This window comes from Hordeum vulgare, chromosome 7H, assembly GCF_904849725.1.
Source record: "Hordeum vulgare subsp. vulgare chromosome 7H, MorexV3_pseudomolecules_assembly, whole genome shotgun sequence".
NCBI lineage: Eukaryota > Viridiplantae > Streptophyta > Magnoliopsida > Poales > Poaceae > Hordeum > Hordeum vulgare.
Window position 1 is genome coordinate 152,953,035 of NC_058524.1, and position 26,698 is coordinate 152,979,732.

At 48.9% G+C, this 26,698-nt stretch overlaps 1 protein-coding gene and 1 long non-coding RNA gene across 2 annotated transcripts; both read left to right on the forward strand.

Annotated features, from left to right (window-relative positions):
* Positions 1–2,531: 2,531 nt before the first annotated feature.
* On the forward strand, positions 2,532–26,433 carry LOC123412491 (ubiquitin-like-specific protease 1D). Its single transcript, XM_045105437.1, has 14 exons — positions 2,532–2,858; positions 4,382–4,433; positions 5,182–5,258; positions 5,423–5,661; positions 6,516–6,564; positions 17,460–17,530; positions 17,679–17,708; positions 17,794–17,889; positions 17,972–18,071; positions 21,926–22,020; positions 23,312–23,434; positions 23,829–23,943; positions 25,228–25,335; positions 25,453–26,433. Exons 1-14 carry the CDS (start codon positions 2,574–2,576, stop codon positions 26,137–26,139), a joined length of 2,127 nt encoding a protein of 708 aa, XP_044961372.1. The 5' UTR covers positions 2,532–2,573; the 3' UTR covers positions 26,140–26,433.
* Positions 6,571–17,118, forward strand: LOC123412492. Its single transcript, XR_006613522.1, has 2 exons — positions 6,571–6,955; positions 13,667–17,118. It is a non-coding gene; the product is annotated as an uncharacterized LOC123412492 (long non-coding RNA).
* Positions 26,434–26,698: the final 265 nt, after the last annotated feature.

Sequence of the window (26,698 nt, forward strand, 5' to 3'; positions counted from 1 at the left end):
AATCATCATGTGAAACCCTCAATTAAATAGACCCAAGATCCATGCAATTTATTTATTTGACTGCAGTACAAATTAAAGACTTGATGGCATGCTGACATGATGAATGCAACGAACAAATAATCACAAGGCGGCAAAGGAACAAAAGGGAAATCTTCTGGAGCGTCGGTCTCGGGCTGTCACATACATGTATATAAAACATCCAAGATTGATAATATAATAACATGGGACAATAAAAAATTATAGATACGTTGGAGACGTATCACATACTCTTCACAAACATGTGCAATGTTTAAATCACTAGGTTTTGGAGCATCGCTTCTCATGACTGTTATGTTCACCACCTTCTGACCTTTGATAGCTAGGTCATCCAACATTTCCTCCACCTTTTCATCATCTGTGAGTTCTTCCATTCCTGAAACCCCAACACCTGGATCTCTAACATAATACATGAAGTCTGTCATCCCATATCCTTCAAGCTCTATCAGTGCAATTAGATTATAAAATGTTATATCATCCACATTTAGGCATCTTTCAAGATTATCTCTCTCATGGAAATGAAATCTGGCTTCCCACACCTCATCATTCAATCTACAAATAAAATAAAAGTTATCACTGAGTTAACAATTCAGTTAAAGTAGACAACGAGTAAAAGTTTTAGTTAAAAAATCAGTTAACATTGAGTGAGTTCATATTCAGTTAAAGTTTCAGTAAAAGATTCAGTTAACACATTGTAAGCATAATGTGTTTAGTCCAAATTTACTTGTTAAATTTCAGTACAAAGTTTTGTTATGTTAAAATTGAGTCTAATTACATGTGCCTACTCACACCTGAGTTACATGTCTGACCACATAAACAACCTAGAACAATAATCCTAGAACCCTAGAACTACATACACTTAGAACCCTAACCCTAGAAGCCAAATCGGGGTAGGGAAAGAAAAAACTTACGAGACACCGCCGAAGGAGGATGCGTAGTGATGGCTCCCCTCTAGATCTTCCTTTACGGACTTGGCGAATGTCCTCGCCGTCGCGTATTCAACAGAGTGAGCCGACGATTGCGTATGCGGAGGCGCAACCCGAGATGGGTTTGAACTACCGCAAACCTCAGTTGGATTTGCAGGAGCACCATCACCACCAGATGCATCGGCAGGACCACCGCCGCCGCCATCGTCACCGCTACGCGAGGTGGCCATCACCGGCTGCAAGCAGGGGCGAAAGAGGAGAGGGCGAGAGAAAGGAGAGGGGCGGGGGGGGGGGGGGCTGTCTGACCAGGACTGACTGACGCAACGTCTTGACTCGGTTTGTCCAAACAGCGCCGTTTACCCAACCATTATGCTACGTCGGCGTTTTCCGGCCCCACCTGTCGGAAAAGAGATCAAACGTGGTTAAATGGCCGATCAACGCCTTTTGCAACGACTTAACATTTTTTTTGATGTTTTGTGCAACCGATTAACGAGTTGGTGGTTTCCTGCAAACCTAGCCACAAATGTGATGGTTTCTTGCAATTGACTTCCATATTCCAGTCAGGCCGGGGCCATGATCGAGCCCAAGGATAAAGCAGCCAACACTAGCGCGTAATGGAGTACATCCGTTCTCCATGTATGACATACTATATGCATTCGCCACAATCCTTGAATTGACTAGAAACACAAGAGACCTTCAGTTTAAGATGGTGCTCCTCTACGCCTATTTTCGACGGGAGGTAAGTTGATTGGGTTTGATTCTTTGCTTACTTGTGCAATTCACTTCATACTAATGGAGATTCTCTGATTGACTAATTTTTATGAGGCTAGCCAGATAGCTTGCATCAAACGGGTAAGCCCCACATTGTTAACATCAAAATTATGTGATTTTTTTTTTGGTTTTCATGGATTCTTCACTCTAAACATTTTTACTCGTGGAATTCATTTGTAAAATGTAACTGGTAGCCTATAGTGTTGTTCGTTAACATGGTTTTGATTTTTACCTCCAATGCTGCTGCAAAAGTGTTTACGAATCTGATGATATGTTTAATTGGCTGTATGTACCTATCATCTTTCAACTTGTAGTAATGGGGTCATATTTATCTAGGGCCATTGTAGTCATGTGAATAACCAGCAGTCAGATCGAAATAAATCGGACGTTCGCCTCGCCTGCTCGTGCGACGCGCCGCCGCACCAGCGAACCCTGCTTCCGCGACGCGCCGACGCACCAGCTAGTCCCTACTCCCGCGACGCGCCGACGCCCTGCTCGGCCCCGGCCGAGCCCGAGGTAGCTCCCGCCGTCCTCTCTCCGGTCTCCCTCCCTCTCATCTCCTCTGTTCACTCACCAACCTGCAGCTATGTGTAACCACGTTGGGTGTGTTTGGTTGCACGTGAATGGATTATTGGGGGTGGTCTCAGGCCCTCCTATCTTCCTTTTTTTTTTCTTCCAAGAAGGCCTTCCTCCAATATGCCAGAGGCCCCAGCTGTCAGCACCGTCGACTTCTCCTCCGCTGCCTCCTCTTTCTCTTCCCCAACCCCAACTTCCCCTTGACCCCGCCCCTCCCCGTTCCCCCGCCCCCTCGGCGAGCCGCGCCGCGCCGCGGTGAATGCGATGGCCACGGCTTCGCCGGAGCCGCTCCCCAGCGGCGAGGAGGGGGACGAGGATGCGGGGGTGAGGATCGATGATGATCTTCGCGGCAAATCGCACCAGGAGCTGGAGGAGAAGCTCAAACGCCTAGAGGGCGGCCTCAACGCACTCCCCCGCCGCCTACCAGACGGTGGAAAGAAGTACCGCCGCTCGCTCCTCGCTGTCCGCGGGGAGCTCGAGCGCCGCGCTCGCTTGGCCTCGGATTCGGCCTCTTTCCGGCCGCTGCCGCAAGGCCACCTAGGCGAGCCGGTAAAACTATTTTCCAGTTTTGTATCTCTATTCTCTTGGTGTGCGGCAGTGTGGATTAATATTTTGATCTTTGCCTTGGTTCCTCCGAATTTGGGATGGGTCTGCCTTGGGGTAGATTGGAGATGCGGGTAAAGCTTTAGGGTTCTTAACCTTCCGTTCGATAAAATGCCTGCAAGCCATATGCATTTGTGTTTTTCTCTAAGGAACGGTAGGGGCACCGCCAAATTCTGTAAGCAGGAGAAAAAACACAGCTAAAACCTACTGGCCATGGTCATCAAAGGGCCACCCTGCCATGGCAAAGCACCAGGTCGTAATATCTTCCTACTTGCATGCGAAACAACTTGCATCGAGGCATAAGCAGAGTTAAAAACTTCGAGCATTCTTTTCCTTCCAAATGTTCCAAAGGGTGTAAGTTATGATTTCATCTAAAACCAATCACTCCTTCTTAGTAACATATGCATGGGCCTTGTTCCACCAATCCTGAATGCGGGGTTCCACGGCTGTGGCGCGAGCGTAAGTCTGATTTTTAGCGGAAAGTCCAATAGCGAGGGTACCTAATGGCCAAAGCATATCACCATGAGAGCTGCATAAGGTGACCAACCTCGATCAAACAGCTGATCACAGGTGAAGATTTGCTTCTGGAAGGAAAGCCAAGTGATAAATCCACACTTACGTTTTGCGTCAGCCCTCCAAACCGCATCGTGGTTGATGGGAGTTGAAAGACCCTTCGAACTTCACCCTATATGCCGAGCGAGAGGAGCAAACCCCATCAGCCATCCACCTCCAAGTGATTTTGCGCGGGAAAATGGAGCGGGCCACTACATGGAGAAGATTCCAGAGACGAATTTGTTCACCTGCTCCGCGTGATGAAGCGGGGGTATGCTGCTGTGTTCAACAGTGGTAGAATTCCATGTTATCATCTTACTTGTGTGCGGCGGTAGTATTGAAAACAGAACATCTCTGTGGACAATGATAGTTCCTGAATTTTCTACCTGAAATCCAAACTAAAACCTCTCCTACCATCCGTTTTCTCTTGCTTTTTACGACAGACAGCGTTAATCTTCTAATCTGTTACTTTGGTGACAAAATAGCAGCAGCTTTCTGTCTTTCTTTCCATATGTTTAAATTTTCCCTAGAGTCAATCAGCGAATCATGGCCTTTGTCTGATTAAGGAAAATCTGTAAAAATTTAGCAAGAATTGCTTCATGTGATATGTAAAGCGGGCTAACCATAGGAGGGTTGTATTTGTGTTCTTTTCTATTTAATCCATTCTTTTTAATTTTAATGCATTTGAAAGTTGTTTTTTGTGATATGCCAACTGAATAAAATTTCCACAAGTATAGAAGTAATATTCTTCTTCGGCAATGGTGGTTGCTGGCTCGCCAGTAACCACTGGAGTCATTGGATGGATCTTTGCGCGGTCGATTGGCACTTGGCACCTTCCTATGGTTGTGTATATGTACAGTAAGCGTTCTGAGCTGTCTAGCACTCTATAAGCCTAATCATGGAATGCTCCCTCGCAGGATGGCAATAGAGGCGAACGGCTGATCCAGTCAAGGTGTGCAGAACCGTCTGGTATGTGATTGATTTACTGTTTTGACAATGTATCATATTTGAAACTTTCTGCACACTGCCATCTCATGGAAAATCCATTTTCGGAATACTTGTTTTCATTACATCAATTTTTTGTAGTTGGGTAATAATTCTGAATAACTAGATATCGTGGACATAAAATCCCTGCCTGCTTATCTTTTTAAAATGCTCCATCTAATATTATTGCTTACTGCAGTGCTGCAATGTTATTTTACCATGTTGGTATAACTGCTTTTGGGTCTGTCTCTTCTGTCCTTTTAAGAGAATTGCAAGTTCCGTGCTGTACTTAATAAACCACCTCATACAACCTAAACCATGTGCCATATTGATCAAATGCACATGAATAATGATCTAAGTTAGTCACTTCAGTGCCATGCGATTTTGTATTTTGCTATTGAAATTGATGAAATCGATAAATAGTTTGGGTAAAGAAAATGTAGTCAAAGCTGGAGCTACTATTGTCAAATTGTTTTGTGCCCACAGCTATATCGAAAAACCGAAATGAATGTTTTTTGAATTTACTCAGACTTTATATTGGTGTCACTATGTATAATTAGGCAAGCCACTGGCCGACTGGATTAAAAGATTGAACACCAGAAGGTCTGAATAGTTGTCGTATCTCATTTCCTAAACTCATAACTTATTGACCATTTTTCTAACACGAATTTCTGTTATATTCGTTATTTATTAATTTGCTATTCAAAATTTTAATTTTCTTTACGACTTGTAGGTTTGTCTAGGAAATGCAATGAAAATCATGGAGTAAACAAATCTGATTTCCTTTCCGCATTTGCGGTGGATGATGAGGTAATAAATGTGTTGCATGGTAATTAATGTGTTGCATGGGTTAGGCTTGCTTCGTATAATCCTTCCCCATACCCCACCTGGTGTGGGAGCTTCTATCACTGGGCCTGTGCTATGGTACTTAAATCTGTGTATTTTGTGCAAGTGTTGAATTTTCTGTACGTTAGGCAGGCATCGATGTGGATATAACAAGTATATGCCCTGGCAAGACTAAAATGTCAGTAGAAAATAAAGGGAAATCGTATGAAGTGAGTGAATCTTGCAAAACCAATGCACAACCAACGCCTCCCAAAGTATTATGTATCGACAACTCAATCGACGTGGAAAATATGTCTTCTGACGACGACTTCAAGGATAATGACGATATTAGGATATGTGAAAATGCTTCCACACCTTCTCGGAAAAGGTTAGTATGTATACGCTCTTCTGTTTCATTGTGTTAACCTGCACGTCCATTTGTTCTTTATGGCAATGATGTGTTGTTAACTAACTTTAAATAGTCACGGCTTGCTGCACATGCTGCATAAGCCTATCGAAATTCTCCTTCATACGGGACAGTGATAGCTTCCATGGTAGATGTAAAAGGTTCTGTTAGATAACTTACTACTTTTAGTAAATACCAAACACTCTGACTTGAAGATACCACTACCAGGAAATACAAAATTTATGATTTGAACTACAAGGGCTCTCGGTGTAGTTTTTAGGAGTACAAAGGAGTCAAATTTATTTAATGTTTGACTTACATAACATCTGCCCAAGGAAAGTTAGGCAGTGTGCTTAAGTGGTCAATGCATGCTATTGGTTCAAGGAAGGCAGATTACTGGTCTCTTATGCTTAACTTTGTTATTATTTTCTGATCGATCACTTCATTGTTTGAATGTGGTTTTGTCCATCATTATCAAATTCAAATACAATACATATTTCTCAAAAGTACAAGGTCAAACTGACATGGAATGAAAAGGGATACACAGCAATTTGACAAGAGAAACATGTGATTCTTCAAGTAATCTAATTTAACTTCTGCAAGGATATTTCCAGTATTCATCAGTCATGTCCCTATGCATTCCCCAGTTACTTCACCTGTTGTGTAACATATCTGACTGTGATTATACCCCTGACCTTATTCAATTGTAGTTTTCTGATCAATTGGTTGAACACTGTATATATGGCCACATCTCATGCATGCATGGTTATGCTAATTTTTACCATCTATTATGTGAACTTCTCATTGTACTGAATCATGCAACCTACCTCTGCCAGGAAAGGAGATGACTCAGTAAACTTCTCAATGCGGTTGAGACCAAGAAAGGTTTGTAAGTACTTTTTAGTTTCTATGACTCTTACCATCATGACCGTCAGATTGCTCTTTTTATGTTGATTATTATTGAAGTATTAGGATTGACAGAGCCCCAGCCGCTCATGATTTTGCAGTAGATACTAGAAAAGGGGTTTTGTTTTAGAATGACTGTCATACTGGTTAATTATATGGAAATATTGCTAGAACTTAATATTCTGAGGAAAATCATTGAGTGTAATGATAGCGTCACCTTTTTTCTCATGGGCCAATATTGGACCTTCAACCTGTGGCCCTCTACAGATATTTGTAAGTAGCATAACATCAACATGTGACCTTTCTCTTGTTGTGATGGGGTTGAGTCTCGTTGTATTAAGAACTTTAGACCGACAACCATGTTGTTGAGGTTTTTTTGAGAAAACGCAAAAGCCTTGCGTTTCTTTGCATTGAAAAGGGGGGGGGGGGTAGTACAGCCTCCGAAGAGGAAGTTGCAGCACGGTTACATGTAGGTCTAGTGGACATCCCAGGTTGGGGGCAAAGCTACCCTAAGCCCTTTGTCCCCAGCCCGAGCCCAGCACCTAACCTCATCTTGAATCCTATCTAAGAGCTCGTTCAGCGACGGAGGTATGTGATCGAACACACACGCGTTCCTATGCTTCCATATCATCCAGGGGACCAGCAGCGCGACAGAACGCAGTGTCTTGCGGAGCGGTGGGGGGGTGGCGTCTCGCGCCCTACTCCACCAGTCCTGGATGGAAGCGTCGTGCATCGGCAGAGGGGCCGGGAGGTGCAACCAGGACAGCGTCTCATGCCATGCCTGCCGCGCGAAGGAGCAGGAGATCAGCAGGTGCCGGATAGTCTCGGGCTCCTGGTCGCATAGGAGGCAGCGAGTGTGGTGAGGGAGCCCTCGGCGCGCAAGCCTGGCTGCGGTCCAACAGCGGTCCAGATCCGCAAGCCAGTGGAAGAACTTGACTTTCGGGGGAGCCCAACCTTTCCAAATGAGCTGCCAAGAGTGGCACGTTAATGATCCATGGAAAGTTGCCCTGTAGCAAGACCTCGCCGAGTAGATGCCGTTGGCCGTCCACTTCCAGATGAGCTTGTCCGGCTCCGAGGACAGATTGATCCGAGCGACGAGCTGCCATGTCCTCAAGTATTGGCCTATCTCCTGCAGGCCCACCACACCTCTGATGTCACGGGCCCAGGCATTGCCGGCGATGCCTTCCGCCACCGTCCTCACTTTTCTTCTGTTCTTGGGGATGCATAGGTATAGGAGTGGCGCAAGCTTGCGAATTGACTGCCCATGCAGCCATCGGTCCTCCCAGAACAGAGCGGTGAGGCCATCACCTACTAGCATGAGGGTGGATGCATGGAATAGGCCGCGCTCCTCAGGGGAGAACTGTAGGTCAAGGCCTTGCCATGCACGGTCGGCATCCGTCCTCGATAGCCAGAGCCAGCGGAGCCTGAGCGCTAGCCCCGTGCGCTCTAGGTCTCGAATGCCCAGCCCGCCGTAGGCGAGCGGCCGGCAGACAGTGCGCCAGTTGACGTGACAATGCCCTCCCATTGCAGCCTCACGACCCGCCCAGAGGAAGCCGCGCTGTATCTTCTCAAGCTGTTTCAGGGTCTTCTTCGGGGGCGAGAGAGCCAACATCTGGTGAATCGGGATCGTGCTGAGAACAGATTTGACCAATGCCAGCCGTCCTGCCTTGTTCATGAGCCATGCCTTCCAGGACGGGAGGCGGCCTACGACGGCGTCTACCAGTGGCTGCATCTGTGCCGGTGAGGGCCGGCGAGAGGAGAGCGGGATGCCCAGGTACGTGATGGGCAGCGCCGCGGGCTGGCAGCCCAGCGCCTCCAGCAGGGCGTCGGCATCCTCACCCCCATGCAGGGTCGTGGCGGAGCTCTTGCCGTAGTTCACCCGCAGGCCAGATGCGGTCTCGAAGATGCCCAAGATGCTCTTCACAGCAATAACCTCCTCCATCTCGGCGTGGCAAAACATCATCACGTCGTCGACATATAGAGAAATTGCCGGAATGCTGCGACGGGGGTGCAGGCGCCTGAGGATGCCGGTGTGGAGCGCCCTGTGCATGAGGCGGGCCAGCGCATCGGCCGCTAGGACAAAGAGCAGCGGCGATGTGGAGTCGCCCTGGCGCAGCCCGCGCCTGTGCCAGATCGGGGGGCCGGGTACTCCATTGAGCATAACTCGCGTGCTGGCCGAAGAGAGCAGGATGGACAGCCATTCCCTGATCCTGTCATCGAAGCCATATTGGCGCAGGACCTCAAAGAGGAACGGCCAGGATATGGAGTCGAAAGCCCGCGTGAGGTCGAGCTTGAGCATGATGCACGACGCGCCCAGGTGCTGGAGCATCCGCAGAGACTGCCTGACGAGCACGAAGTTGTCGTGGAGCGTGCGTCCGGCGATGAAGGCGTTCTGGTTGCGGCTCACCAAGCTATCGAGCTTGGGGGCGATGTGCAACGACAGAACCTTGGCGAATATCTTGGCGACTATGTGGATCAGGCAAATGGGCCGATAGTCTCCCAGCTTGTGTGCATCCGCTCGCTTGGGCAGCAGGGTGAGCAGGGCTTGGTTGAGCTTACCAAACCCTCTTCCTCGTAGCGCATACAGCTGCTCGAAGGCGTCCAGGATGTCTTGCCTGATGATGCACCAGCAAGCGCGCAGGAATTCGGCGGTAAACCCGTCCGGCCCCGGTGCCTTGTGGGGCGGCATGCGGCACACCGCAGCCCAGATCTCCTCGGAAGTGAAAGGCTCGTCCAGGCTGCCCAGCTGGCCGGGCGTGATGAGCTGTGCCAGGTCAAGCGTGTGCTCTCGGGCCACCGCAATGCCCAGGAGCCCGTCAAAGTGCTCAAATGCGGCCTGGGCCATCTCCTCGTGATCAGTCCGAACCTGTCCATCAACTAGGAGGCTATGCACACGATTCTTCTGGCGGCGGTAGGTGCACTGCCGGTGGAAGAAGCTCGTGTTAGCATCTCCCTCCGCGAGGAAGGTAATACGGGCGCGCTACCGCGCGATGGTGCGCTCCAGGGAGGCAAGCCCGAGGTATGACTGCTTGAGCTGCCTGCGCAACCAATCCTCTGATGGGGTGAGCGGGCGAGTCTCCATTGCGAGGTCGAAGCGGGCAATCAGCTCGCGGGAGATGGCCAGCTTGTCCCAGATACTGCCCGTGGAGCGGGCGCTCCAGCTCGTAAGGGCGCGGGCAGTGGCCTGCAGGCGCCGGACCAGCCGCTGGAAGGGGTCGGGGTCATGTACCGAGCTCCAGGCTGTGGCGACGGCGTCGTGGAATCCGTCGAGGCGAAGCCAGAAATCCTCGAAGCGGAAGCGCCTATGGGCCACGGGCATAGGAGAGCAGTCCAAGAGCAGCGGGCAGTGATCGGACACGACGGATGCGAGGCAACGGAGGTGGCACTCTCCATGGCAGTCCTCCCACTCCGAGGTGCATAGTACCCGGTCAAGGCGCACGAGCGTCGGCGGCGATTGCTCGTTGGACCAAGTAAAGCGGCGCCCGTTGAGGTAGACTTCCTTCAAGGCAAGGTCGTTGATAGCACGCCGGAATTTGCCCATCATGCGGCGATTCAGGTTACCCGAACTCTTGTCAGCATCCCGGTATATGAGGTTGAAATCACCACATAGCATCCATGGGCCCTGGCATGCGGCGCGAATGTCCCGCAACTCTTGCAGAAACAGCAGCTTCTCGGGGTCGCCTTGGGGGCCATACACCGTGGTAAGCCACCACGGGGCTCCTTCAGGCGCGCGCACCTTGACCGTGATCGCGTTTTGGGTAAATAAGGGGTCGGAAATGGTGACGGCCCTAGTTTTCCAAGCGATGAGGATGCCGCCGCGGGTGCCGTCAGCCGGGAGATAGGTAGAGCCATCGAACTCGGACCCGAGGGTGTCCAACACAGTCGACGAGCAAATCAACTCCATTTTCGTTTCCTGGAGACATACAATGGATGCCCGAGTAGTACAAAGCAGAGAGCGAATCGCGCAGCGCCTAGCGCGTGAGTTTAATCCCCTAACATTCCAGACCACAATCTGAGGACCTCGATACATGGAAGAGAGATCGACAACAGACGCCGCCAGCCTAGCACGCACGGACCATGACATCACCCGCCGGCGTAGCCAAGTCAGCGGGATAGCTCGGTCGACCAAGGCGGCCATGGCCTGCAGCACTGGAAGCCCCAGCGGCATGGCAAACATCTCGTCATAGGCCTTCATCTCTGTGGCTGTAATCTGCTGGTTCACCCCCACAATGCCGAGGGTGCGCATAATCTGCACCACCGCGCGCCGATCTGATGGGCACGGAGCCGTGGCTTTGTCGGTGGCTGCGGAACGTCCCCTCCTGGGACTGAAGTTGAGGGCGGGGCGCTGCCGCTTCCCGGGAGAGGGCAGAACGGCGTCGAGCTGTTTGGTGGCCGCGGAGAGGAAGGCACCCAGCGTCCAGGGCTGGCTGGGGGCGTGGCAGTTGCGCCGTCGCTGCAGGGTGATCGGCGGCGAGGCGAAGCGACCAGGGGCCAGAGCACGGGTGCTAGAGCTAGCAGCGCGGGGGGAGGAGTCCTGCCTGGGCGTGGGTCTCAGCAGTATCGAGAGGCGCCCTGGGCAGGGGGAGGAGCCCGGTGTCACGCGCGGCAGGGTCGACGGCTCCGTGGGCGTCGCGGGCCCAGGCGCCCCGGCAGGCGTGGCAGTTAGCGCGGGTGTCGCAACTGGCGCGGCCCCAGGGGCAGCGATATCCCAGGTCCTGGGCCCATTCGCAGCAACAGCCAGCCCGGCCAGGTCAGCTACTGCGGGCGCAGAGGCAGGGGCAGCAGCACCAATCTCCGCGGGCCCCGGGGTGACAGCTGGGGCCGGTGGGGACGGGGCGGGCAAGGCCGAATTGGCGGGAGCGTGCAGATCGCATCCCGCCTCCCCGACGTGAGTGCGCGCGTGGGCCTGCTGCGGCTGCGCAGGGAGGGGCTGCGGCGGTGCGGGGGGGGGGGGGGCAGAGGAGATCCTCGCCCCCTTCGGTCCAGACAGGGCTGCAGGAGGGACAGGGAGGGTCATCCCGTCTGGTTGCTTTGCAGGAGCCGGACGTGGCTGGCAGCGATCCCGACGGGGTGTGGGATCGGGCTCAGAAGTGGCGGGCCCGGGCGAATCATCCTCGGTCAAGGGCGTGTTAGAATCGGCGGCCCCCTCCGGTCCTCGTCCAACGAATGGGGGCGTGCCACCCGTCCCACTGCCAGCCGTCGCGCCGTCATCAGCGGGAGGGGAGTTGGCAGCTAGCGATGGGGCCACCGGCAAAGTGGCTTTGGGCGTCACTGCGGGCCCCTGGCGCCTTCCTTTCCTGGCGCCCTGACGCGGGCGTGCAGGCCCCTGCTGACCGGGCCAGGCGAGCATCCCCTGGCGCGTGGGGCGGCGCCCCTGTCGCGGTGCGGCCGAGGACGGCCAGGGCGCAACCGTACAGGCACCGCCGGGGCGGCCGGAGACGCCGCCGGAGCGGCCAGAGCCGCCGTGGGCATGCGGCACCAGAGCGTCCACTGCCATGCCATCCGCCCGGCCGGCCTGCGCCCCGTCCGTTTGACGACGTTTGCGGCCCCGCCGACGCGTGCGTCCATTGCCGGGGCCCTGCCCCCTGCTCGGCCCAGGGCCATGCCTGCCAGTAGCATCGTCAGCCTCGCCACCATTGTCGGAGGAGTGGGCAGCGGCTGGAGCGGGTCGGATCAACTCGGCCTTGGTGAGGGCGATGGCCACCGGGAACGTGAGCGTTCTGACGCCGACGCCTCCGAGGGCACGCGGCCGGGCAGCTGCTCGACGATTTCCAGGACGGCGGCGCGCCGGATGGCAGCCGGGTTGTGCGCGTGCCCTGAGACGCGGAAGACCGCCATGTCGTCGCGGGAACGAGTGCGGGGGTGCAGTCTCTCGATCCAGCAACAGTCTCCCAGCAGGTGCTCGACAGTGGAGAGCAACCAGGCGTGAGCGGGGATGCCGCAGAGCTCCAGCTCGACGCGGTACTCGAGCTCGCCGGCGCCGGCGTGGGCGAGCTTGCACCAGGGCCGGAGCGACAGCGAGAAGCGGCCGGAGCTGATGAAGTGCTCGCCACGGAGCCGCCGCATGATAGCCAGGGAGGAGAAGATGATCAGGAAGTCTTCGGGATGGTGCTGGTGAACTGTGAAGTCTCCTTCCTCGAGCTCGAGGGAGCCGAGGAGCAGAGCGGCGACCTCGTCAATGGACACGGAGGGGCGAGTGCCCGTGACCGAAGCCACCATCGCGCGGGCGAGCACCAGCTCGGCCTCGTCCATCTCCTCGGTCTGCGCCATGAACACGCGGGGGGGCGCGTCCGCGGCCGGCAGGGCGGGAGGTGGGGAGGGGACTGGAGCCAGCAAGACGGGAGCGGGGCGTGCCGCTGGGGGAGGGGCAGCGCGAGGAAGCCGGGTCTGCAGGACCGTGGCGTTGCACTGGGATCGCTGGGTCGCGGCCGCGGGCCGCCTACCATCACAGTCCCGAGAGGAGTGACCGGAGGCGAGGCAGCGGCGGCAGCGAATGTCGTTGGGGCAATCCCGGACGCAGTGGCGATGATCGAGGCACCGGAAGCAGAGGCCCGCGAGCTCCTCGGGGGAAGGGCTGCGGCGGCGCGAGGTCGAGGGTCTGGCAGGGGCCTCCTGGCGCGGGCGACGGCGGTGCTCCCGTCGGCGAGCCTGCTGGAAACCATCTGCGTCCAGCACCGGCCCGCCCGAGACACGGCGGACTTCCGAGCGGGGGCCAAGGCGATCTTTGGCGGGAGGACGGGCCGCGGGAGCGACGCAGCCAGGAGCGGCGGCGGCCGACGGCGCGGGGACGGCCGGCGGGGTGCGGTCAACGTCGCTGTACGAGCGCGCCGACGAGCCGCTCTCCGAGCCAGAGCTGCAGTCCCCATAGGAGACGCGCTCGCCGGAGAGGGACGTCCGGCGGTCGACAGGGTCAGCCAGCACCGGAGCCATGGCGCGAGGGGCGGGGGGGAGGGCGGGGAGGGTGCTGCCGGCGGGGCAGTCCGGGCGGCGCGGTGGCTAGGCGAGCGGAGCGCGGAGGGAGAGCGGAGCGCACATCTACCTTGGCACAATAGATCTTTGCTGTTACTTCTATGTTGTTGAGGTTCAGCTGCATATTATCCTCTGGTCCAATGGAAATATGCAATGTCATTTCTAAGAGCATGCTGGTCAAACTTTCGGGATGACTATTAGTCTATATACTCCCCCATTCCCAAATACATTGTCATGGTCTTCACGGTACAGCTTTGGCTGTCCAATCATAATACTCTAGCGTATATAAGTATCTTTCTGTGATGATTCTATACTATTTCTGGACAATGTATGTACTTTTGGCAATGGTTTCTAAAGCAATATCTATTTGTGAATGGAGGTAGTAGCTAATTTAGTTTGGCTAGAAAAAAATTATGTAGTCATATTTGCGCACAAAATTACGTAAACATAAGCCAAGATTGACTGCTGCGTGCTACCTATGTAAACACCGCATAGTGCTAATTTCCTTCCATGTCGTTATGAAAATATGTTCACTGGTTTGAATCTTAGTGTTGCATAGTGGTGTCAAATGGCTGCCTTCATCACTTCTGCCACATTTTTCCTCTGTACCATGTGGCACCGCATTAGGTCCGCCCCTGTCCGTTTGTGTCGGGACGGACAAATAGCATGGCCCAACGCGCGTCTCCTGGCCCAAATTTTGTCTGCCGCACATCCGTCTGGACCCATTTCCGGCGCAAATTGGGCCAGATTTGCGTCCAGACGGACTCTAGACAGACGAGCGCATGTACTCTCGCTGTTCGCCCTTGGGCCAGCATGTCATTCGTCCAACCAACTCCCATCGACCCCGTTAAATCCTCATGCGTGGACGGGCCCGCATGTCAGCCACCCATCCATCCCTGCTGGGGTCCTTAATGGCAACCCGTGAACCGGCCGCAGGTCCACGTCCACTTCCACACACTTCTCTGCCCCCCTCGCGCCCGACAAGCCATACACCACGCCGCTTGTCATCGCCACCGCAATGGGGATGTGGAAGTGGATCCCCGACAAGTCGGGGAATAACACCCATGAAGCGGGGTCGTCCTGTGGGTCGTCGGGGATGAGGAGCGCCGCCGGCTTCTCCCTCTCGCCACTCGCCCCGGCGCCGCGGAACAGACCATACATCAAGGTGGAGGTTTGCCGGCGGTACTCACAACCACCCCATTGCCGTGGTCCGATGTGCACCTGCCAAACTGGTGGCATCTCAGCCCGGATCGGGTGCTCGTGCCGGCCATCCCTGTGAGCGTGCACGCTCGCTGTCCCCGCCCGCACTGCTAATGGCCATGAGGGCCGAAGAGGAGGAGCTCATGAAGAAGGTGCTTGAGGACTTGGTCCGTGAGTACGTGCACAACCAGTGGGAGGGCTAACGTGCAACTCGTTCTGTCGGCCGCGAGCGTCGTCTTTCTGGAGCCGTTGGCCGCGCCTTGAGACCCGGTGTTGGTGGGGCAGTCCTGGAGCTGGACGTTGACGGTGCCTTGCACACTGGAGTTTGTGTCTGCCCTGCCCTCTTGGCTGCGCGCCGAACCGTGGTCACCGCCTTCGACGCATGAGCTGCCGGTGGTGCATGAGCAGCTGCAGGAGCTGCCCGCCCACTTGTGGCAGTGGCACAAGCGCTGCCCACCCACCTGTGTGGCAGCCACCGCCCTTCGCCGACCTCACCGAGGACGAAGAAGGCGACCAAGACGGCTGCGACGGCATGAACTGAGGACGACCAGGACAGGCACGCGTCGGCCGGTCTAGGGTTTCATTTTAGTTGTTTTAGTTGTTTTTAGTTCATAAGTTTAGGGCCAATTCTTTTGGGCGGCTTAAAAAATAATCTGCCTCTTCCCAGCTTAAAAATTAAGCCGCTCCCAAAATTTGTCGAGTCTTCTAAATTAGTAATCCCATAACTAGTTCAGAAGCCCCAATGAACGAGGGAGACGGCTTATGGGAAAAGCTAGGGAGGAGGCGGCTTATTTTTTAAGCCATCAAAAGAATTGGCCCTTAATGTACGGAAGCCGGGACTTTTGGACTTATATGTAATATATATGTTTAAGTTTTTAATTTTTTTCATGACTTTTTTGTTTGAATTCAAGTTCTAAAAACCGGACATTGTTTGAAATGCGTCGGCCGCGTTGAGTGCACCGATGGGCGGACGGCCAAAACCAGACACGCTGGCCTGCTCATCCGACCCAAACGGGCAAAAATCGGTCAAAACGGCCGTTCGTTTGGGTTGGCCGGTTGGAGTTGTTCTTAGTCTCTGTTCCTGGGTGAAGTTCAGGTGCGTAAGTACCGATGGAGAAAAAATACCAAAGTTTATGCTACTTCATCCAAATGAGTGACACCTCCATTAACGCGGTGCACACTCGAAATTTTTTGGTAGAGAATTCACCTGTAGTTGTAGGTGACAAATGTATCGGGTCATAACTACTAGCTTTGTGGTTTGTCTGGATCTGGGCCATAGTTTCTCTGGTCGTGATGCACCACTTCATAAAAATAAGTATTGTTTGGGGCTATACATCTTCAGTTATTGAAACCTTAATGGGGTTTGCGAACTTCTGATTTTCTACAAATCATATGTAGTGGAAAGGACAGACACAATGCGGTGTAATGCTTGATAATGCAAACACATTCTCAAGTAGCCACTCAAGATCTTAATTCTTAAGATGAACAAAAAAGTATAGAAGAAAAAAAGAGAAGATGTCCATGGCCACTTTGCGACATTTAATCCGGGAGCAAATATAGTATAGGAGTGGGAAGACCCGACATCTGAATGTATTTTACCAGATTGCGCCTGTACATAGTTAGCTTGTAAGATTAAAGTAAGATAATTACTTGGTGCACTGTACTACATCTGTAATCTTTTCGAAAGAAGTTCAATTTCCCAAGGACGAAGCGAATTGGCGAGACAGTTGCAGTATGCAGTTCTAAGCATAAGCTGGATTTGGTTGCACTTTTGAGGATGGTGTACTACACTCATCTGGTACATCCATGAATTTTTCCGAAGGTTCTAGAGGCAGTACAGTGTGCAATATCTACATGCAAATGTGGGGGCAACATGCATGGACCATGGCACAAGATTGAGCCAAGGGTATTAGATGAAGATAACAGTCACCAGACGGCGGCCATCTCCATTTGATGCCACCAGTAGAAAATAAAAATAATACTGATCTATAGGACCAAGCAAAGTCAAATCACAGATCACCTTTATGAAAGAAAAAAAATGGAGAGAAATCATCTTTGAAAATTAACCTGGTAGCTTTCTTGCGGCCATCTGAAAAAAAGAAGAAGAAGCTGCAAGAAGAAACTAGATGAATTAGATACCGATCCTAGCATGTGAGCTATTGTCTCCTACCATTGCTGACAAGACGCAGGGAAAGCTGTATGTCATAGGGTCATGCGTAATAAGAAATACTTTCCTTCTGCAGTGATGGTAGTATCTGGGTATACGTAGTAGCTAGGAGAAACTAGGAAGTCATAATTTTGAACCATGACGTGTGTGGCTGTTGCTAATGAGAGGATCATGATTTTCGGGGGAGTGCCAGAAAAGAAGAAAGGAAGACCGACTGTTTTCAGTACCAGTAAAGGATTAGGAAAGGTTATCTTCAGTTAGATGTTAGGTCTGCTATCCTGCAATTACAACAACTTTCTCTTTGGCAGTAGTGATTACAACAACCCAATACAATTTAAGTGCTCTTACTTCTCTTGTTGGGGTTATTCTTGATTATTTTCTTAGTGAATCATAAATCATACTGTAACCAACTAACCATTAGTAACGATCTGTCCATGTCAGCTTCTAGAAAGAGTAAGCTAAGCAAGTTATGATTTGCTTGCAACCATGATGAGGTAACTCTTCTGACAAGTTTGGTCTGATTTTTGCACCGGTTCAGGCTCAAGAGGTGGTTCTACTCGATGCAGATGCACACCATTCAGAATCTGCAGAGAAGCCAACCACTAAACGGTAATAATTTGCTAATTTCCCATGTGTACTCTGATACTTGGGACAACGCAAAATTGTGTGGCCAACCTGTGACTCGCTATAATGAAATATAACAATATTATGTATGTTTAAAGTTTTTAGATTATTAACTTAATTCTGACTTCATTAGGGATGCAATGAAGATATATTATCCTTCAAGGTTAGCATTTGAATTCTTAAGAACCCATTGAGCTTAATTTTTGTGTGCATAGTTGATGATTATTTTCTTTTTGCCTTGCCGGCAGCGAACACTCAAATTCTATTGAGCTTTGTGATGATGACATAAAATGCCTTGAGCCTGAATCGTTACTTTCCTCACCTATAATGAACTTCTACATTATGTAAGTATCGTTCTTTAGTTTCTAAATTCCTCATTCATTTCCTTTCTCGTAACAGTTAAAGTCATAACTATACATCTTGTAGGTACCTTCAAGGGCCAATGTCATCAATTAATACACAAAGAGACAAGTATCACATTTTCAATACATACTTCTTCAAGAAACTTGAAGCCCTAAAATCAAAGGTAACTCTCTGCAGTAAATTTCTAAATTGGTTGTCTTTACTGGCTCAGTATTCTATACTGTGATTTCTGTTAGGAAAGCAACTTATGTTTATTGAAGCCCCAAGGGGCATATATATATTACACATGACTTGAGGTGCAAGGAAAGTAAACATAGACTAATAAGGACTCCTAGACTAATACTAATAGATTAATAAGGACTCCTAGACTAATACTAATACTTCCTAACACCCCCCCTCAAATGCAAAGCGTATGCAATAGCATTGCATTTAAAGAACTGTAATACTAAAAAAAATGATAATCCAAATCCGCGTCTTGAGAGTGTCGTCGTAGCATGAAGAGTCTTCAAAACTTGTCAAGTCGCCGAAGGAGAGAACGAAGAGATGGCACATCAGAGGTAGACACCGCATCACTTGAAGATACAAGATAAGTATCAAGAGAAGATGGGTTGTCAAAAGAAGATGGCACATCAAGAGGAAGACAACGAAGAGATGGCACATCAGAGGAAGACACTTCATCACTTGAAGATACAAGATAAGTATCAAGAGAAGATGGGTTGTCAAAAGAAGATGGCACATCAAGAGAATAAAGCACTGTGCAGAAAATCATAGTCCACGACAACCGTCGGCGAAAGAAGCTCGGCGGTTAAGGCACGATGGACGTAGATCGACAATGCAAAAGAAGTCCAGAAAATCCTATAGAAAACAACAAGGGCAAGTAGGCCACAAAAGTTGCATAGAAAGGATCAGAACTGGAGAAAGGCTGACGGACTAAGGTACGGTGGACTCGCATGGCATGAGAAAACACAAAATATCAACGGATTTGGTGGACACAGCGGAAAACAAGGAAGCTAAAAGCTAGGAAGCATACACGACACAAAGATGCAAAATCCATCGTGTATGCAAAATACATTGTACTTTTTGTTTATTGTTAGTGAAATCAAAATAGGAACGGAGCAGAAGCTAGCACGCCGCCAGCCACGTACGTGACGGAAAGGCAGTAGCTAGCATGCATGAGCGAACGCAGCAACTAGCAAGCAGGCTAGCATGCAGCAGCCAGCGTAGCAGAAGATAGCAGCAGCAACGTGCGGAGCAGAGGCAGCGGTGGCCAAGAGGAGCACCATGTAGTAGCAGGAGTAGCACCACGTAGCAGCAGGAACTGCTGGACGAAGATCGCGAACGCAACATGCGCATTGACGGCTCCTCGCGAGATCCATCAAGCTGCGTGGCCGCGAGCCGCTCCATCCAGCTCCTCGTATTAGGAAAGCAATTGCTGATCCGGCTGTAGCAGCAGATCCGGTTGTACGAGCAGCTGGTGGTGACGGGATCCAGGTGCTATCTCGATCTGGCCAGCACTGGTGATCTGGCAGATGAGGTAGCGAGATCCAGCAACCAGTATCGATTCGGCCAGGAGCGGGGCGGATCCGGGGGTGCCTCGATCTGGCAGATGGGGTGGCGGTAGCAAGATCCAGCGAGGACGAGGCAGGGGCTGGATCCGGCGGCTGCTGTAGGGAAGTGGCTGCTTCGATCGGGGGCCTCCTGCTGTGAACGCTGGGAGAAGACGAGATCGACCCAGATCGATCGAGAGGAGAAAAAAAAAGTTGGATCGTAAGGTCGAGTTGCAGCGTCCGGAGACCTAAACCTAGGCTCTAATACCATGTTAGGAAAGCAACTTATGTTTATTGAAGGCCCAAGGGGCACATATATATTACACATGACTTGAGGTGCAAGGAAAGTAAACATAGACTAATAAGGACTCCTAGACTAATACTAATAGATTAATAAGGACTCCTAGACTAATACTAAGGCCCCCTTTGTTTGGGCTACAGATTTTTAAGAATCGCTTTGGATGTGGATTTTGGGAATCAGCTGCAGCTACAGATTCCTAAGAATCAGAATCCAACTGTTTGTTTGTCATGATTTTGGATATCTGTAGAAATTTTGAGAGATGTGAAATGCCTATAATGACCATGGCGCTAGAGGTCGCTCTCTGTCAGGGGCAGAGCAGCTGGAGCTTAAAGGTCGGGCGGAGGATCCTGGGAGGCGGGACAACTGGAGCTCGAGCTCGGGCGCTGGGTGGAGGATGCTTGCCGGAGGTAGGGAAGGGGCCGAGGCACGCGGATCCATCCTTTGGGCACCAGCAGGAGCAACACTCCGCTTGGGATGGAGAAGAGGTTGGGGTGGAGAAGAACGAGAGGGACAGGGGGCTCGGGATGGAGAAGAGGTCGCGGTGGCAGTTCTGTCGTAATTTTGACTGAAAATAGGGGCAAGTGCTCAAAACGAATCGTTTTCTTTTGTGGGAAGCTGCAGAATCTATGGAATCACCAAAATCGCCGCTTCTGGCTTTGCTTGTGTGCTAGTTCATTTTTAGAATCAGATTCTAGGAAGCTAGATAAGAATTTGGTGTGTTTGTTTCAGATTCTGATTTTAGAAGGCCTAGAATCTGAGAATCAGAAGCTGCAGCCCAAACAAAGGCCACCTAATACTTCCTAACAATTTCTACAGTTGCTATGTTCTATTCTAGTACATAACTGCCACGACTAGGTTACGTAGGGTAGGCCATGGCAGGCGTGACAATAACCCGTACCGTGTTTCCTAGCTGAGCACCTAGAAGGCTAGAACAACGAATATGCTTGATGCTTCTCTTGGACAAGTGTGATATGTTGTAGAATAAGAAATAATTTTCTTATGGAAATGACGGACTGCTGTGCATTCAATTAAGGAAAATAATGCCTCTTATCCATACAGTGCCACACAAAAAAAATGCATTCTTATCCACTGCCCATTCAGGCACAGGAAAGGCTGTTATGTCTAAGAATATGAAAATCTTTGTCTTAATTTAAGGCTTATTGAGTATTAGGTTCTTCGTTGCCCCTTGTCCGAGTGCAGCATGTCATGAACAGAGCTTTTTGGACTGTACTGCCTGTGCAAATCTATAGTACAACTGTACAAGGATGAAAGCACACACATAAACCTCAGACCAAGAAGTGTAGAGGGAGGGAGGGTAGCAGCAGCAGCAGCTGTCAAATGCACACATCAGCAGTAGCACAAAGCAGAACACCTCGCTTCTCCTAACCGTAGAGCAGCAAGGAAACAGTCTCGGGCATCCTCTTCTCAACCAAACAGGCAAACAGCAAAGCAGCGACATGCAAATAGCCAACATCATAGGTAGTCCCAAGGAAACAGGAGTGCATCCAGAAAGCGTCTCAGACCAGCATGCGAACTGCAACGACCAAAGATGTCGCTAGTTGGCAGGGGCTGATGAAAGAAGGAACTGGCGGCAGAAAGAAGCATATCTAATTAAACAGCCAATTGGTCTTATTATCTGAAATCAGTAAACTGCAAGCTGAAAGTTAACAATACCATTTTATCTGACTGAACACCATCGATCAGAGACGTGGCTTGTTTGCAGTGGCTGATGGAAACAGGAACTGGTGGTGCTAAGAAACATATCTAACTAAACAACCAGTTGGTCCTTATTATCTAAATTAGTAAACTGCAAGCTGAAAGTTAACAATGCCATTTCATCTGACTGGATGGTTGTGCTTAAATTTACAAGGCATGTATCCACACAGCGGAAGGTACATGAAATTTTTACAAGGCATGTACCTACACAGCGGAAGGTACATGAAATTTTTACAAGGCATGTACCTACACAGCGGAAAGTACATGAAATACAAAAGGGTTAAAAAAACTGCATTTAGGTTTTACTATTAATCTTTTATCCGTCGGGTAACATCGATGATGTGCGTTGTTAAGTACCTTTTCGTAGTAAATTGAAGATTTGATGTTTATCTCAGCTGTAAACATGTGGTCGTGTCTTATATATTCAACTCATTTTGCTTTCTTATTGTGAAGGAAGACAAGTGTTCTTATTTCTTAAACCTGAGAAGATGGTGGAAAGGCATAGATATATTTCAAATGCCATATATATTATTTCCTGTGCATGCAGAGTAAGCAATTTTGTTGTCTCTTTCGCTAAGATACATTACTTTAGATTGGTATTGCTTTTACTTGTAGGGTTATACATGTTTTATAGAACTTCACCTCATGTGTATTTTGATAAAATGCAATTGAGTTTGAAGGTGGAAATTTACATGTTTATAGAATATTGTATATATTGTATCTTTTGAGATTCTTATAACTTCTACTCATGGTTTCCACGTTTTTTTTAATGTAAGGATGATTTCTACGGACATTTTGTTGTATCACAGCAAACGTCACTATCAGTTAGCATTTTGAAAATACGTTCCTGGCTGGTGAATCTATGTGCATGACAAACCATGATATTGTTTCTCGAGATTCTGATTTGCCATGCCTAGGACAGTCATTCCGAGGCAGAGCTATAGAAGCTGATAAAATCTGGTTCCTGTATAACAAGCCAAATGCTGGATATGGTATATTGGCAGATTTGACAATGGGTTAATGTCAGTCTTAGCTTATACCATAATTAGCTATTACATATCGTGCTCTGAGATTGAGCAATTCCGCAAGATTACTGGTGATATTTACCAAGTCATATCTTTATGAGGAAATCTGGGAACTGGCTGGTTTCTGTTTCTAGCAAAATTGTGGGGACTGCTGGAACGCTGGTCATAACGAAGTAGATGCTATTGTGCTTGTTTTTTAGTATATAAAAACGAGACCAACAGGGGGAGGAGCCCCTGCGGCTTTTTAATTAAGAAAAGGGTGTGAGACATACATTCAAACTCATGGGCTTGAACCCACGCCGGCAGTGGACCACTGCGCTCCAATCACTGGGCTAAGAGCCCATCCATGCTTTTTTTTAGTTTCAGTTGATACTTGCAGACCTAAGAGTGGATGTTTATAGAGAATAAGGCGTGCACATATTTCAAAATTAAACTTTGACATAGATTAGACTAATCAAATGTATATTACAAAAAATATCTCGTTGGATTCGTATTCGAAAGAAGTTTCAGTGATATAATTTTTAAGTCACAAAATAATATATTATTAGTCTGCTTTATGGTCAAAGTTGGATTTTGGGATGCGTGCGTACCTTATTCATCGGAATGGAGGGAATATATATTTGTTGTAAATGCTAGGAGGGAGCTGTCTGTAAAAGGTAATTTGTATTCCTATGTTGCCTGACTGGATTCAAAACTTCACTGCAACATGACCTGATCGTTGATGCATATTTTGACCACATATGCTAGACTTATGCGTTACGTCAATATTCTGTTAAAAGGCTCAGGATGTTTTGTTTTTGTTCCAAATGTTCAGTACCCATTGGAGCCTGGTGATTATATGCATGCCAGCAAAGGAAGATCTATCAGGCCCCATTATACTTCATTTGGATTCACTGAAGTTCCATAGCAGCAGATTGATTTTCAGTGTTGTTGAGAGGTAAGTAAGCAGTCTCAAAAGTCAAAAGAGTTGATGAGTTGTACTGCTTTGTTTTGGCATTAGGCTTTTATTTGTGCAACATAACGACACAAATGGGATACAGCTACTTTGTTTCCTCTATTCTTTTCATACAACAGACCCGAAGTGGTCGGACCCTTCTCCATACCCTGCGTAAGCAGGAGCTACATGCACCGGGCTGCCCTTTTTATTAAAGTATCATTTATTTCATACATTTTTGCATTAGAAGTATATCTTCTGGAAAGTAGACACTATTATTTTGGCATGCCATTACTTTTCTTGTCTAGGGTGTCAAAATTTCGTGATATCCTCACCTTCTCAGTTTTCTGCTGTATTATTTTCATTGTATTCTAAAATTATGTATGTTCATTTGTAGATTCTTAAAACAAGAATGGAATTACTTGAAGGAAAATGGTTCTTTAGCAGAATGTCCTATACGAGAAACGGTGTGGAAGAGCCTTCCTCGTAAAATTGAGAAGAAATCAATTGCGGTAACTTAAGATCTTTTTATGAAATGCGTGTACTGAGATGTGTGCTTTGAGGTTAGCTTTAGCTGATAGAATGTACCTATTATAGCATCCAACAGTTTGTGCATTGCTGTGTCCATTTCAAATCTGAATAACAAAACCATTATTAGATTCAGTCACTCAGGAAAATAGCATCGGACCACCTGTGATTTTCATTTGCGTATTGACAACCTCTTGGAATTTTTGTTACTGTTCATACTAGTGAGTAATTTTTTAATAGCATGTATTGTGGCCGAGAAGGTATTATTTGGTGCCCAGGCTTAGCTGCATCCGCGATAAACAGAACAAAAAAAAAATAATAGAAAAATTCAAAAATATCCGTTTCTTTTTGCATGGAAGATAATTTGGTGCTTGAGGTGCGCTCCAAATTTCAGATCATTTGGACATTTGAGTAGCTCTCGGCAAAAAAGACAAACTTGGGGTCTGTGAAAAAGTTTACTGTTCATGTCTTGTTTTGACCCAATTTGTCTTTTTTTTTTGCTGAGAGCTACTCATATGTCCAAATGATCTGAAATTTGGAGCGCACCTCACGCACCAAGTTATCTTCCATGCAAAAAAAAAGAACCCTGTACATTTTTGAACTTTTTAAGTTTTTTTTGTGAATTTTCTCTCCACCGGGTGCAGATGAGATTGGGCTCAGAAATGGATACAACAACAACAACAACAACAAAGTCTTTAGTCCCAAACAAGTTGGTGTAGGCTAGAGGTGAAACCCATAAGATCTTGCGATCAACTCATGGTTCTCGGCTCAGAAATAGATATTTGAATAAAAGCATGCTGTAGAATTTATCTCTAGCAATTAATATTTGCATGCCTCTATAATTATGGGGTGATTAATATTCATAAGAAAACATGTGACTAATAGATGACATCTAGATACAATGAAGAAAAGCATCATAGGCATGAAAATATCATCTCTCTTTAGATAAAAGAAGGCACACTCTTTCTTTCATTTTTCTCTCTTCCAACTCAGCATGCTGACATCATCCCATTGTGCGTGGCCTAAGACAACAGGTGTGATGTTGCATCAAGTTACAAGTACAGGCTGTAAATTGCTAAATGCATGCATGCAGTGATTTATGAGTTCAGGATATTGTCAAAATGAAATTTTGGGTGGGCATCCAGATTTCTTATAAGTGAATGCCCATTGTTGCTTACATATGCTGTTATAACATGTGCACTATAGATGGTGTATTTGTCTCTCCATGCTGTGATCTTATAGCTCTTACTCTCTTCATTTTTTTCCAGGTTCCGCAGCAGGAAAATGAATTTGACTGTGGCCTCTTTGTTCTGTACTATATGCAACGGTTCATTGAGGAGGCACCTGAAAGGCTTCGCAAGAAAAACCTTTCTATGGTGAGCCACTATCTGTTAGTGTGTTGACCACTTTACGTTATGTGTTTTTGACTGTAGAATACTGAACTGCACGCAGATGTTTCTTGCTCATTTCTTCTCTATTTTTTTTTCTGTTAGTTTGGCAAAACATGGTTTCAACCTGAAGAGGCTTCTGCATTACGAAAGAAAATGAAGACCCTGCTTCATCAGTTGTTTGAGGAAGCGAATCCCAGTAACAACAGTACATCGGAGCAGACAGCGTGTCAGTTGCTTTTGGAAGCTAAATCTGCAAACAATGTAATGGAGCCGGCAACGTCAGAACACCCTTTGGAAGTCGGTTCAGGTTCAGCTGAGGTGGCACCAACGTCTGAACGCCCTTTGGAAGTCGGTTCTGCTGAGATGACACCAACGTCTGAACACCCTTTGGAAGTCAGTTCTGCTGAGATGTCACCAACGCAAGAACATCCTTTGGTGGGCAGTTCGGCTGAGATGACACCAGTGCAAGAACATCCTTCGGTGGGCAGTTCGTCTGAGATGACACCAGTGCAAGAACATCCTTTGGTGGGCAGTTCGGCTGAGATGGAACCAGTGCAAGAACATCCTTTGGTGGGCTGTTCTGGTGAGATGGCACCAGCGCAAGAACATCCTTTGGTGGGCAGTTCGGCTGAGATGGAAACAACGCAGGAACATCCTTTGGCGGGCAGTTTGGCTGAGATGGAACCAACACAAGAACATCATATGGTCGGCAGTTCGGCCGCGCAGAAACCTTTGGAAGGCACTTCGAACCGACCAACAAGTTTTGAGCACCCTTTGGAATGCAGCTGATTGATGTTACCACCTTTGGAGCGACTTACGTTGCCCGTAGAAACCGGCTCGGAATTGTGTATTATAACCGGGAAGGTGTTGTAGCCTGCATCTGTAGGCAACTTTGAGGAAGGGGTGGTGTTGCATAGCTGAACGTTACAGTTAATGTATCCACGGGAGCTTCCGTGTATATAAAATATCAGTAGGAAAACTGGTGGGTGTATGACGATATGAGTCGCTCAGGGTCGGCTTAATTTGTTGTTTAGTTTTTTTAGCCAGGCTGGGAGAGCACAATCTAAGGCTCTGATTAGACCATGTTTTTCAAGCCAGTTGGCGAGTTGCCATGTTCCGTGTTCTTTAGTTCTGCAAACACTTATGGATTTTACGTGTTGTGCCAAAGGGCGCAAGCAGGTGTGGAGATGAGCAGGTTTGTAGATTATAAGTACCAGATCTCGCCCTGAAGCGTTAAGAGTTGATCTACACGGTTGTTTAGTTACACAACAACACATTCGCCTACTTGCGACTTAGGCCTCCTCGTCCTTCCTCAACCAGTTCGATCGGACATGACCAGGAACGCGCC

Coding starts and splice junctions, on each gene's coding strand:
- LOC123412491 (XM_045105437.1), top strand. CDS start 2,574: ATGGCCACGGCTTCGCCGGAGCCGCTCCCCAGCGGCGAGGAGGGGGAC. Junction 4,434..5,181: donor AAGGTGTGCAGAACCGTCTG/GTATGTGATTGA, acceptor TACGACTTGTAG/GTTTGTCTAGGAAATGCAAT. Junction 22,021..23,311: donor TTATTTCCTGTGCATGCAGA/GTAAGCAATTTT, acceptor CCAAATGTTCAG/TACCCATTGGAGCCTGGTGA.